This window comes from Alligator mississippiensis, chromosome 4, assembly GCF_030867095.1.
Source record: "Alligator mississippiensis isolate rAllMis1 chromosome 4, rAllMis1, whole genome shotgun sequence".
Classification (NCBI taxonomy): Eukaryota; Metazoa; Chordata; order Crocodylia; family Alligatoridae; genus Alligator; species Alligator mississippiensis.
Window position 1 is genome coordinate 64,913,309 of NC_081827.1, and position 14,653 is coordinate 64,927,961.

General features: G+C 38.7%; 1 protein-coding gene across 2 annotated transcripts in view; it reads left to right on the forward strand.

Annotated features, from left to right (window-relative positions):
* MON2 (MON2 homolog, regulator of endosome-to-Golgi trafficking) overlaps positions 1-14,653 on the forward strand; it is a 140,879-nt gene that overhangs the window by 15,093 nt on the left and 111,133 nt on the right. For both annotated transcript variants that reach the window (XM_006260497.4, XM_014595901.3), the window contains exons 2-4: positions 4,621-4,684; positions 11,596-11,723; positions 13,001-13,132. In XM_006260497.4, the coding sequence (XP_006260559.1) occupies positions 4,621-4,684; positions 11,596-11,723; positions 13,001-13,132 (324 nt within the window). The remainder of the gene's footprint in view (positions 1-4,620; positions 4,685-11,595; positions 11,724-13,000; positions 13,133-14,653) is intronic.

Consider the following 14,653-nt stretch of genomic DNA (forward strand, 5'->3'; position numbering starts at 1 on the left):
ACCTAGTTATAATAACTCCCGCTTTTGACAGTCTCAGCAGCAGGAACAAATATTTTTCAGTATTAGATGGAACAAATTGACAGACCCTATTGTAGCTAACATCCTATTTTAATGAAGTTTTCTCTTCATTCTACCAGGGGGTCTTTATAATGGATTTGTACTGTATTAATACAGAGCTAAAGAAGCTCTTATATAACCACCTCTAAAAGCCCTATTACCTTACACTGTTTAGTTGAATTCATTGGAGGAGGAGAGTGACCTTAACACTTGTGCAGGGGTGCTACCAATCCTCTGTGTTAAACTTTATCAAATCTTTTCAAAGTGTGGGCCACATATTTTAATGGAGACCATGCCCCAGAGGCCACGACCAAGCCCTTCTGTTCACAGCAACTTACACCATCTCTTTTCCCATTTATAATTTTTAGAACTACTGTTTTAAATGTCTTTTTTGTAGCATATAGTGGATAATATAATGTGGCACATAATTACTGTATTATTAAAATAGGTGAAGGACCCAAATCATATTCTATACTAACTGCTAAGTGGTGAAAGAGGAACTTAAGAAAATAAATATTTATCTGCCTCTGGCTGCCTGTCATTCAGCCCTCTGGCTTGTCAAAACTCATTAAGCTGCCCTCCATCTGAAATAATTGCCTACGCCTGAGATCGGGTCTCTCAGGAAACTCGGGCTAAGCGATTGTGAATGAAACCTGGTGAACGATATGGATAGTCTAACCCAACATGGCAGCAGTGCTGGGCATGTACAGTAGGTAAACTTTAAGCTTTCAAGAAACTTAGTTGCCTGTGATGCCTAAAGCACTAATCAGTTAGTCAGGGTGTTTTATCAATTCAGCACTTAAGCAAAGTTTTGGAGCCTAAGTCCAAGTCTCCTGCATCTGGTCCTTAAACTAAAGCTTGCCCATTATGCTGTATACAGTTAGTAAGTCATTTTATTAAAAAATACTTTGAGCATCTTTTTTATAGTTTGTATCCAATACATTTATTTATTTATTTATTACAGCTAGCAAAGTTTGCAGCTAGCAAAATAAATATTAATATGCCTGTCACATCAGAATTATTTAAAAATATTTTATATTATTTTCTAATTTCTGGGGAGTACAAGTACTTCCTTATGTCAGAATATTAGAAGTTGTTTTTGTAAATTTCAGCATGATTGATTTCTGTAGTAAATATGCGACTGCCATATTTACCCAAATTTAAGGTGGCTTTCAATTGAAGACAACTCACAATAATTAGACTCCACACATGGAAAGTTTTATTAAAATTTTCTTTTGTGTAGAATTTAATTATTGGAGGGGCATCTTAAATTGCAGTGGGGCAAGCAGCAGGTGGTGGAGTGATCAAGTGGCCTAACTCCTTCCCCTTGTTCCCTGACATCTGTCCCTCCCACACCTTGTCCCCTGCTGTCTGTTTCCCCCCTGTCTCTTGTCCCCCATGGCTGCATCCCCCAATGCTTGCTTGGCCCCCCTTTTGCTTTCTCCCTGACTGCCACTGCCCCACCATTAACTCTTTCTCCCTCCCCCTGTCACTTGTGCTACAGCTCTGGCTCTGACACCAATTTAGGCTGAGACATGGAGCATGTGGTAACTCCAGCCCCGGCCCCCATTCTCTCTGCCACCTCCACCCAATTGTGCAGCAGCAGTTGTGACAGTCCCAGCCCTGGGCCTGGCCCCAAGCTCGTGTTGGAGTGAGAGCCGAAGGCACAGCAGCTGCCTATTCCCCCTGCTTGTACTCAAATCCAAGAGGAGTACCCATGGGGGGGAAAGGGGGCTCATCTTGGATTCAAAATTAAATATGGTACAACTTCTTTGTATTATTTTTGGGTTAATTATATCAAATAAAAATTAGACATTGATTTTTTTAAATGTATTTATTTTGATCAATTTTGGTTATGTTGACTTTTTTTCAAAATAATTACCAAATGTAGTACATCATATAAAAGACAAAAGCATACACAGAATAGTTGTGCTTTGCTCTGAGCAATTATATGTTTTAATAGGTTCTGAAATATCTCTTGTTTTTATACAAACATTACAAAAGCCAAATTGTCAGTTTGGAGGCACTACATACAGAGTTTCTCACCTCTCAGCAGGATATGGTAGTATATGTGAATATTTTATATGCACAGACAGATTTGATTTTTCTTTTGACTCTAATTTGGTTTGTCACTTATGGCAGGAAAGAAATCAATTGCCAGCAGACATGATGAGGTTCAGTTTGGAGGTAATTGAAGTTGGACTGTGACAAATAAATCCTTCATGTTAATTAATAGAAACAACCTGTTGTGACAAGAGACCCCTAATTAGCCTTCCATTTAAAGATGTAACAGCACAGATGATTTTCTGCAAAATGTAGATAATTCAACAGATGAAGTTGAGATAATTAAAATATTGAGAAATAATGCTCCAGTTTCAACCAAAATGATATACTTGCATATCAATTTGTGGTCATTTGAGCATGTTACTGTATATCAGCTCAGGTACTGTTTTTTGAAACAAACTAATTATATTCAGTAAATCTCATTTTCATTTCCCAGTTTAAGAAATGAATTTAATTCAACAAAGTCTAAGCTTTATTATTTAATTATCTGTGTTTCCTTACTTGACTTTAGTTTTCTGTAAGCTTTGACAATTAAAGGCGTATGTTTATAATTTCAGTTGGTCTGAGAAATAAAATACACATGGTAAACTAATATTAAACTGATCACAGTGTTTGATTTCAAATTTACACTATCAACATAATTGCACAATCTACAAAATTTTACACCATTTTTATGGAAATATTATAAGATTGCTCTTGAAGTATTGAGGAAAAATACTTCTGTATTTCTGCATTTGTAATGTTACGTTTTGCCCGTCACAACCCAAGGGTGTGATTTTTGTTTGTGTGCGCTTCGGCACTGCTGAATTATTTCCCACCACTTGTAGCTTTCTTTGCAGGGTGCATTTCTTCATTGCAGCAGAGAAATGCACGTTGCAAGGAGTTCCCGCCATTTGTATTCAGATTTGTGCCCCACTATTGGTCAGTTCTAAATTATTCCTATGTGGCAGCTAGTGATTGGCTTGCTAGCCGTATAAGAGGCTTGAGTGGTTTCCGCCCAAGTTGGAGGACTCCACGACTATCAGGAGGAAGAGAACTTCACGTCTCGTGAAGATCTCTAAGCACTGCGGAGCCTATCGGACCCAGCGTGTATTTCAAGAAGGCTATAGGGGTCTGATCAGCCTCTAGCCTCTCCCCGTCACCACCTGATCCCTCGACGTACCCTTCCCTGTGCACAAAGTTCCACGGAGCCTAGCAAACTTCGTGTGAGTGAATCCAGAGCTCTACCCGGGGTTCGAGTCCTGCAGTTTTTTTTTTTTTCCCGTCGCCGAAACCCCATTGCGACGTACCCTTATGTTCTGCAGGTTCAAGTTTTTTGTTTTGTTTTGTAACCGCAACTCAAGCAAGTTTTCCTGCCTGCACTGCGACCATCTTTGGTGTAAGTAAAATAATCTTAAATCAACCGCTAAGCGTCCGTGCCTAATTCTAGCGTGCCGCCTGTCTTCCCCGACCCGGCGTGTCCGGGCTGCTGGCCACAGCCCACCGCGCGAAAAAAGAGCCTCGATCGCTCCCGGCCCGCACGTTACTGTGTTCACTTTTACTTAAACATTTTAAATATATGAAAATGAGATGGAAAGGTATAGTACCCAGATGCAAATAAGATGCATATTTTCAAATGTATATCAAATTGAACATGTCCTTTTATATGTGTTTGTTTGGATATAATTTCTGTTTATCAAGTCTTTAATAATCAAAACCCTGTGGGCTTTGAACTGAATTTTGTAAGAAGATGTTATTTTTGGGTGCAGGGTGGACTGAATACTGTGGCACATTTCTTTTTTGGTTTCCTGGAAGTAACTATAGAAATCTCAGAGGTTTAGAATGAATTGAAGATGGAAAGTAACAGGGTAGTATACTGCAATATGTCTTATGTCATTTTTGTTTTGATATTCTAGTTAGTAGAAATCTCAGTTTTGGAATGTGTTTTAATTGATGTTGGCATGAGATTTTGTATCTATGTTGCATAAGTTTAGATGCAAGTTTTGAGAGATGATTCAAGCTTTACTATTGTTACTCCATGATATGCTTCTCTCTCTGATAATATTGAATAGATTTGTTAAGTGGGTTTTACTGTCAAAATATTTACTCGTGAAATTCTTGCTAACATCCCCATTGTTGTTAACATCCCAAGAAGAATGTTGTAGTGATTTGTTTTGTGCTGTTTGAAATCTGTACAGTAGCAGTTTTGTTTGCTAGATAAAGCCTTCACAGCTGTAAGGCTCATTTAAATGCAAATATTAGATTCAGGATCAGAAATCTGCAGTGGGATAGATTCTGTGGCTATAGAACTATAGAAAGCAGATAGATGTTTCACTGTCAGATTGATGTGCTTTCAGCAAGTAAAACAACAATTGCATTGGTTTGTGTAACCATCTAGACATTTTTCATTAAATTTGGATTACTTCTCTTGGGTTTGTGTGTGTGGTTTTTTGTTTTGTTTTTTCATATAATAACAGATGAACAATAGCCTCTGAACTAATTGTTGTCTTTTGCTTACAGGCTGCTGAATCAGGAATAATAAAAGTTAAAACAATAGCTGCACGAAACACCGATGTTCTGGCAGGTAATTATTTATTATACCAATCCAAAAGGGCGCATGAGTTTGTCTCGCACAGAAAAACTTGTAGAAAGGTGTTTTGGATAAGTACAAGCATTGCTTTTGATGGAATATGCTTCTGTAGGACATAGAAAAAAATCCAAGAATATTTGGGAATTTTGTGCAGTACTATCTCTGCTGTTTCTATATTGACATTGCTGAGAGGCTCTATGTTTTCTGTGGATCTTCTACAGAACTGCTCAGTGAGCACACAAAAAGCAATAAAAGTATTGCCGTCTCAGTATTTCAAAATTCTCAGTATGTGTTTTTCCATTATACTGTGGCATCTGGTCAGTTGTATACTATTCCAGTGATGGGCAAGTGTTGTCTATGAACTTTTACAATATGATTCTCAGGTGATTGTCTGTTTTAATTGAAGAATCTAGCCCGAAGAAACCAGTTCCCAGCAGGCAATGATTCATCTTAATTTGTACACTATAGAGGTTTTTCAATTTAAGATACATTATTGCCTTTTGGGACTGGAATTATCTGTGACGAACTCTGTATCCACTTTTTTTTTTTAACACTTTGTTCTGCTTTTTGCAGCTTTATTCAAATGCGTGTAAGCTGTTTTCTTGTAGATAGATATTAAAGCTCTCAGCCACATTTGGAGGCCCCTGTATTAATACATCATTGCTCAGCTCAGCAGTACAGTATAACCTCATGAATCCAGCATGCTTGGGACTGAGCACCTGCCGAAAATATGAAAATTCATGATTTTTTGAAACTGGGGCACCAGCCAGTCCTGGAGTAATTCGGGAGGAGCGGTGGCTGGTCCCAGAACAGTAGCTGCACACAGTGCGGGGTGGTGGATGGCAGCAGCAGCCACCTTTTGCAAGCTTCCCCCTCCACTGCTTCGGGACCAGCCGCCACTACTCCCTGATGAAGTGTAGTTTTAAGTAGTGCTGGATTTTTGATAATTCTGGATTTTTGGTATACTGTACTTATGTAAGGTTCTTGCAAGACATGAGCTGTTTGAAAGATTCAAATAAGATTATGTGAAGTGTAAGACTATTCTTACATTCCCTTTTTAAAGAATTTTGTTTTTAGAAATATAAAAATACTGTTAAGGAGGTACTTTTTCAAATACTTGTTGTTTTTTTTTAAAAAAAAAGAGTAGCTCTGTCCCTCAATATTTTACTTTAAATGCTTCTTTTTTTATTTGTTTATTTTTCTTTGTTTTTATTGCTGTCATGAATGCTGACATAAGTGGGAAAACTATGCCAGGTAATGTCAGCTATGCATCAAAATACACAAATAGACAAGGAAGAAAATTTAATTAACCCTTTTGGGAAACTAACAGGGTTCTTTAGGTATACAGACTTCAAGTTAAAACTTCTAGCTTATATCTCTGTAAGATGCATTTTTTCATTCCCAGGTGGAGGAATTGTGAAAGGTCATGGCAGTCTGGGTATAGCTGTAGTATGGTTGGAGTGTCATAGCCATGGTGGTCCAGGAAATGTGCAAAAAACAAGGGTACTCTGGTGATATTTTTTTATTAGACCCACTGTATAGTTGAAAGAGTCTTTTTGTCTTTAAAGGAATACTTTCAAAATGTTTTTCATATTTCATAAGTACTTTTTTATTTGGAATCTTAAACTGAAATGTATTCAGTGTAATTTGTTTCATTCACCAACAAAGTGCACAGATACATATTTTAGTTATAAGAATACTTGTGAGCTGCAGCTACAATACAAAACTGCCTGGAATTTCCACATAATCTTGTGTACAGTGCTGACTAGCTTAGCTTTGCTATTTAAATATGATATAATCAGAGAGAAATTACTTGATGGGGAAACCATGCATGCCTGCCATGGAGCTTTGTGTGTCAACATCTCACTTTATAGTTAGTCTCGAGAGGCAGTGATTAACTGTGTTAGTCTGAAGTCGGGCAGAAAGCGGGGCAAGGTGGCACATTCAAGCAGTGGTTCTCAATCATTTTGGGGTCAAGGAACCCCACAACCACTTTTTTTTAATGTGGCACCGCCCCTGGCAAAGAACCACTATTGGTCCTGCCTCGGTTTACCCAAGTGCTTCTTCGCCCTGGTTCTGCTGCCAACAGGAGCTGTGCAACAGTGATGTAATGCCCTGTGTTGCACAGCCAGCCCAGGAAGGGCTGAGCCACTTGTGTGCACTCCTCCTGCATTAGAGCTTTGATCAGCCTAAAGCAGGCAGGAGTTGCCTTGTGCTGTGCATCTCTTTCTTGTCTGGCATCCCCAGTACTCCTTCTGGAAATAGAAGCAGATTCCATTTCCAGAGAGAGTTCCACCCATATCTTTTTCTGAGAGGAGTTTAGGGAGGTGAACTAGAAAGAGCTGCACTGAGACAGCTTTGTTGCCTGCTTCAGCATCCTAAAACAGGCAACAAAGATGGCCCTAGTGGAAGGGAAGCATACAGGAAAGTTTATCTGGCCGCTGCTTTCATGGCATCCCTGAGAGGGCCTCAAACACCCTAGTTGAGAGCCACTGCATTACAGATTAACTGGTTCAGCAAGGCATGAGCTTTCATAGGTGACAATCTACTTTGGATGTCTCATATCTGATGAAGTATCTTGTTGCTTACGAAACCTCGTGTCTCTTTGAGCCAGTTAGTCTCTACGGAGCCACCTTACCCTACGTTCTGCCAATATTTAGTAGTGATAGTCTCTTTAAGGCAGTGGTCACCAACCAGTGGATCTTGATCCAATGGTAGATCTCGGACCTCTTGCGGTAGATTTCGGAGCCTCTTGGAGTCAACCCAAGGCTGTGGTGGGGGGCCCGCATATGCCGCATACGCGTGCGCCCCAGCCCAACAGGTCAGTTAGTGGGGGAGGGAAGGGGCGGGGCCTAGATCAAGGCCCTCCTCGGTGAGGGACAGTGCCAGAGAGGCAGGATCAGGAGTAAATTGAGTGGGGCCCTGGCCGGGTGGGGAGGTGCACCCCCAAATATTTTTTTCCTTCTGCCTCAAACTGCCCCCCCACCCCCCCCCAAAAAAAATTTACCAGCTTTGTGTGGGGGCGGTTAATGGTAGATCTTGGGTTGCTTTTAAATGCCAAAGGTGATCTCCTACTTAAAAATGGTAGAGACCATTGCTTTAAGGGCTTTTCCAGTTTTTTAAAGAATTTTATTTTTTTTCTAATTGTCAGCATTTTTTTTATGTAGCTCTAGATCAGTGTCTGCTTCTGTTAGATTTAGTCTTACTTCCCTTCTCCTTCCTCCCCCTGCATTTTATACAGATTTTAGAGAAGGATATATGCACACTGTTGCAGCTGAAGATTACTCCAGGGTTAGGGACAGAAGTTACACACAGACTGGCTTAAGTCATCAGAAACTGGTTTAAACCTGTAACGGAACAGAAGTTCAGTACACATCAACCAGATTCAAAATGACTGAAACTGGTTTAAGATAAACCTGGTTTAATGTAGTATCATACTTAACTGATGTGGGTCAAATTTGGTTTATGAAACTTCTGTTCCAGACCCCTTCCTGGTTTAAGCTAAATCAGTCTCTCAGCATCCCAGCATGCTTTCCAGCCCTGGGCTGGGAAGTGCTGTCTGGTCCATCAGTGAAGGGGTGGAGGGAGGGACTGCCCCCCCCCCCTCCTGTCCCAGCAAACCCTGGCTGGAAACTGAGGCTGGGATGGAGGAGGGGCATTAAACCCCTCTTCCCCTGGTTAAACCCTCCTTCCCCTGAGTACAGTTACACTGCCTTGCTAAACTTACTGAAGGTTACTGCTGGCTTCAACTGTGGACTACAAATCCCAGAGGCACCTGGAAGCAGGAAAAGGAAGTGATGAACAACACTGCAGAGTCCCACTTTTGTAATTCTGGGCTGCAAACCCCAGAGACTTCGGGGGCAGCAGGAAGAGGACGTGAACACACAGTCCATGCTAGCTACATGCCAGAGAGCCATACTTTAGCACCCCCCCAGGTGCAGGCATGTGGCTGAATCAAAAGTCAACGTGTCCAGTTGTTTCTCAATTTAATCTCTGTAGTTTAGACTACCCTACAAAGACTGAATCGATTCAGGCTTGGACTTTTTGACTGTTTGTACTTAGCCTAGTTGAGAAATCGAATGCATTAAGCATTATAAGTGTTAAAAAATTTTAAGAGAAGAATTGGTGACCTGTGAAATGTATGTTTATCAGGGCCTGTATCTAAATGTTCTTAGTTTGATGCCAGTGCTTTTGTTTTGGATGAAAACATTTATCCAGTATAAGTTAAAAACATTTAATTCCAAAGGCTAATTGATGTGGGTTGGTTTTTTTTTTAAGAGAAATGAATGCATTGTGAATTCTGATGTTAATTACCAAAACAGATACCTTTTGTAATTTAAAAAACATGGTAGATAAAATTCAGATAAGCTAAGGCAGACAAGGTTCCTTGGGTGAATTTGATATCTTTTATTAGACCAACCCAAATAGTTGGAGAAAAGTTATTAAGCAAGCTTTCAGGTTCAAAAAGACTTTACATTCCATCCAGGAAGAGCGCACACCAACTGCTGAAACTTCCTTAGCCTGATGAAGGGTTTTTGAACCCGAAAGCTTGCTTTAATAACTTTTCTCCAACTATTTGGGTTGGTCTAATAAAAGATATCAAATTCACCCAAGGAACCTTGGTCTAAGGACATAGGCGGACAACACGGCTACAAACTAAACCCCTGCAGATAAGCTAAGGTGCTTTTTAACTTCTCAGAAATAGAGTTAATTGTTTTGGTTCTCTTAGAAGAGTCTTGAAATTACTGTAACATACAATCTTAAGTTTTTACATGGCTTTCAATGTATTTGTGATCTCCCCAGTATTTCCCTCCTGATAGTAACCTTGAGTTTGAACTGTGGCATATAAATGATGTTATTTTTACATGTTTGGCTTTGACACAAAAAAACCTTTACTGTTTTCACACCATTAATACGTTTTATTAAACTAGTTCTGCTTTAAAAACACTTACTTTAATCTTTTTTTGCAGAAGTGTTTTTAAAGCAGAACTAATTGACCAATCAAATAGTGTCATAAAGTGCAGTGGACCTTGATGCAACTGAATATCTGGCTTTTAAGACTGAAATTAACGTCTGGATCAATATTTGGTATAGGTGGGGTGCTTAAGTGTTAGATTGAGCTTTGTAGGTAAAAATTTCTCTTAGATTTTCATGTTGTTTATGGATAACTATGAAAATCTGGTTGAATAATTTTCATGTTTTATGTCTATTAAAATTTTCCATTTTTCTTCAGCTTTTTTCCCTTGCCTGTTAGTGTGTTAACACCTTTTTGTTTTCCATCCATTTCACAATTGTACTGGGAGTCTTTACTTCTGTTTTAATTTATTTATACTGTTAAGTTTCATTAGAATTCAGTGACAGCTTGGAAAAAATTGTAAACTAAAGCACTTTGGTTCAATTGTCAAAAATGATAATTTTTGAAAACTCATTTTGTTAGACAATCATCAAACTTTTTTCCTAGATGACTAATGGTTATAGTTACAAGCTTGTGTGCCTATGCCTCCTTGAGCATAGCAGCTTGCTTTTTAGTTCTTTAGTTGGTTTTCTGTTTTAAAGTTTTTATGTTTTTGAAATAGCCACGATAGATGAGTGAGTGACTTGTGTTACTGTAAAAAATCATGAATAACACTGCAATTATTTTGAACAGGCATTCAGCGTTAGCTATAATATCCAAATCTAGGGATCTGAAAAACTGTTTATATGTCCCGGTAGTGGCTGTGAAGGAAGTGTCATATTATGGGCTAATATTATAATTATAAAAACCCTTATAACATGTTTTTGTAGCTTTTAACTTCTTGATGTTGCTTCTGACATCTGTAGAATTTTTCTTATCTGGAATTGGGACAAAAAACTTGCATAAAAAAAACACTAGTGAACTAGCAAGTCAAAAAGTGGTTTGGATTAATCAGTAGTTTCTAACTTTTATTTTTTTTTTTCTTTGTGCCCCTTTTATTTTTAACTTTAATGTTATTGATATTAACTCTGAATGAAAAATAATTTCAAATGGTGGGGGGAGAGAATTTTTCTTTCTGAAAAATGTTGAAATAGGTTAATTTGTATTTGGTTGGTTAGTGTGTTTTTAAAGGAGAGAGAGATTGAAACTGACTCTCTTCCACAACTGAATTAATTTAAAAAATAATTTTCTAACTGAAGAGATATAGATAGATATGTTGCCTTGAATGATGGCAATCTCTATATAGATTATAGATATAGATAGATATCTATCTATATAGCGATCTCTATATAGATATAAAATATAAATTATATCTAGATATAGATATATAATTGGCATATCCATAACTCTGAATGATTTTTTTATACCTCCCATCATTCAAGGCAACATGTCTGTTGATAAATAATGTTTATATTTTTCCCTGCCCACTCTTGTCTGCACTTCTGTGTCTCTTCATACTATGCATATAATACCTTAGTCCTGCAACTATTTGCACATGAATATCCAGTAGTATGAGGAGTAAGGAATATTGTTAATATGAGACTGTGAAGAATCTGGATTTCCTAAGGATAGGAAATGGCTCATAATGAAATAAGCCATAATCACCCTAAAGAACATTTAGGGTTGGGGAAAGGTAATAAAAGCATCAGGCTGAGTAAGACGGAGATAACCAAGGCACAAGAGAATGGTGGCTGTGGGATGTGAGAGAGGATAGCTAAGGGAAAACAGGACGAAGCATTTTGGTAAGCTAGGTATTAATGAGAGTAGTGACAGCTCTCTTTCTGCATCTAGTTGCTTTTCTTTCATTAGTTCTAAGATTGTAGATTCCTTTTGTTTCTGATTAGGAAGTATATAACTATTAGTATGTACAATTTGTATGCTTTTGCCTTACACTGTTCAAAGTTGTAAATTGTTAAAAATTGACCAGCCTTCTTTTATCTCTATTCAAAAGCATTGAAAGAGAACAGCTCAGAGGTAGTTCAGCCCTTTCTAATGGGTTGTGGAACAAAGGAACCAAAGATCACACAGCTGTGTCTAGCAGCCATACAGAGACTCATGTCACATGAAGTTGTTTCAGAGGTAAGGTTATACAATGGGAAAATATTATCTGGCATTGATATATTTGAAGGATTTAGTGCTTTAACAAAAGATACTTTTTAAAAAAAACTCAAAATGCTATTTAAGAGTGAACACATTTTTGTACTTTAGAATTAACATAATCTTGTGGATGATGTTTCTAACTGCAAATAATTTCTGAAGTCAAATCTACCACTTGAGAGCCAAAGGAAAAATGAATTAAATAAAAAATATGATTGGTATCTTTTTATAGACTCTATGCAAATAGTTGGAATCCTTAGCTGGTTTACTAACAGTTATCTAAAAAATACTGTTCCCAACGTTCTATTGTCTTAGTCTCTGATTACTGCATACCAGGGAGATTCCTCGTACACAACAAAAGTAGTAGTTTAACAAGTTTGTCTAGTGTAGTTCTGATGCTGGAAAGGTCAGGGTAGATGCTCAGTTATCAGTAAGTGTCATGTGTTAAGTTTCATGCACAGTCTGGATTATGCTTTCCTATATCTATGCATTTTGTATTATAATAAAGATAAAATTGCATACTATTTCTCATACAATATAACACACAACTATTTCTACAGCCAGTAACTGTGAATATAATGTTTTGCGGTACTGCTTAATCTTGTGTGTGTCATGGTTTTTTAAAGTAGCACTCTGGTATATTTAAAAATATTTATTGAGCTGTATTTATCCAATAGAATTATAGTGTGTTTTTTCAGCGAATTATAGTTTTTAATTTAAGTGTTTAAGTGAAGTATTTTGTAGTTAATTGCCTCATCTCCTGTGATAGTGGGAGCCAACCTTTTTGGCAGGTATGCTACAAATTATCCCTGCTCTTTGTCTGGGTGCTGCTCTGATCCTTTTCCTCTGCCTGATCTGCTGCTCTGCTTTCTGTTCTCTGCTCTGTGCTCCCTGCCTCATTTCCAGTTCTGCCTTCTGCCCCTTCCCTGATCCATCTCATGCCACACATGGAGGCTGCCTGCCTGTGGCACTTGTGCTGCAGATTGACAACTCCTGTTCTATGAAAACTTGTGCTTCCAGTTGTAAAATAACTGTATGTTGATGACATGTTTAAAAAAACCCTACATAGATAAAAGCCTCTAAACAATATCTAGGACAGCGAAATTAGTGTTTCGTATTTTATTTGTACTTTTGTTGTAGGAAAAACTAAATTCAGTTCGATATATGTGTGAGTATTGTTTACATGGATATGCAATCATGGTACTGGGTGTCAAGTTTTTATGTACTTTAATTGAACGTATACACTTTTATCTTTATAGGCTGCAGCTGGGAATATTATTAATATGCTTTGGCAGCTGATGGAAAATAGTCTTGAAGAACTCAAATTACTTCAGACAGTTCTTGTGCTTCTAACAACAAATACTGTTGTGCATGATGAAGTACTGTCCAAGGTAGGAATTTGTTGATGTAAACTACAATAATTAGGATATAATGATTAATTTTAAAGTAAATCCACTGAAGGAATATACTTATTTAAAGGTTGCAGTTTAGGCAACAATTCTGTAAGTGCTCATATATGTGTAAAGTTACACTTGGAAGCATAAGGTACAGTAGATATGCATAAATGTGTTTGATAGACGTGCACCGATACATGAGTCTGATATCGGATTGGCACCAGTATAGAGAAAATTGACTGTATTGGAAATTTTCCTGATGTGGTTGATAAATGCCCTGTGCATTCATGCAGCTGCAGCATGGCATGTAGGCATGGCTTGTCTGGGGTGAGTTGGGAGGATGGCGGCTCCCGCCACTGCACACGCTCCAGGAGGGTATGGGGGGGCTTGTGCCCCCTAGATCTGCATGGGGTGGGCAGGGGCTGCGCCATGCTCTTCCCGGTGGGGGCTGGACCAGGCTGCACTGGCGGCTGGCCATGGGGGGGGCAAATTTTGGGGTGGGTGCAGCCCTCCCCATAGCCCCTTCCCAGTGCTGCTGCCTGCCCCAAGGGCAGCCCAGCCCAGCACCTATGGAGAAGAGCCCGCCACAGGCCAGGGCCCCAGCCTGCAGCTGCAGCCCACCCTGCCCTGCACAGATCCAGGGTCACACCCCTCTCCTTCCCCCATTCCCTCCCAGGATGTGCACAGCAGCGGGAGCTGCCACCCCTTCCCCAGGCCCCTGGATGAGCCATTCATGGCTCTGTCCTGCACCCTGCTCTGTCTCAGCTGGGCAGCCCCACTCCCTCACCACGGGAGCCTCAATCTGCCTTCCCCTTCCACCACAACAGACTTGCCAGCTGGACGCTGCTTTTCAAGCTGCCGGGCTGTGCATCAGAAATTGGATCAGCTTTGGCCGATATACCTCCTTTAAAATGGGCTATCGGTATCGGCCCCAAAAATCTCTATCAGTGATTGGCCATATATGATATTTTATAAACAGTTCAGACTTGTGCACAAATTCATTTTAATACTTATAAAGTGGGAACATTTTAGACATCTGTAACATTGATATTTAAATGAAAGAGTGCATTCCATATATTCAAAGAAAATAATAAAGATAATTTTATCTTTTTCATTCAGAAGTCACAACTTTTAAGTCCTGAGTTTTTCAGATAAGTAGAGCGTAAAAATGGATGCTTTGTCATCACAAACCATTTTTCATTTAAATAACTTGAAGTACGTTATTAAATAAGAGTGTAATTGCATCCTCTTTTAATTAATGGGGAAAAAATTGAGTTGCTTGTGATCAGATATTTGGCCATTGTCCATCTGATATAACTTGAAGGAATAATCATTTACCAGCTGCCTCTTGCTGTTATGTTTCTGCTACTCTTAAGGTCACATCCATTATTGAGAAATATTAGAAAATGAAATCTGTTTATAGGGGTTAAATAAGTCTTACTTTTCCCAGTGTTGTGCATTAAAATAAATTCTATAATAAGGAAATTTCAAGAACTTTAAACAATTTTGTTAATATCT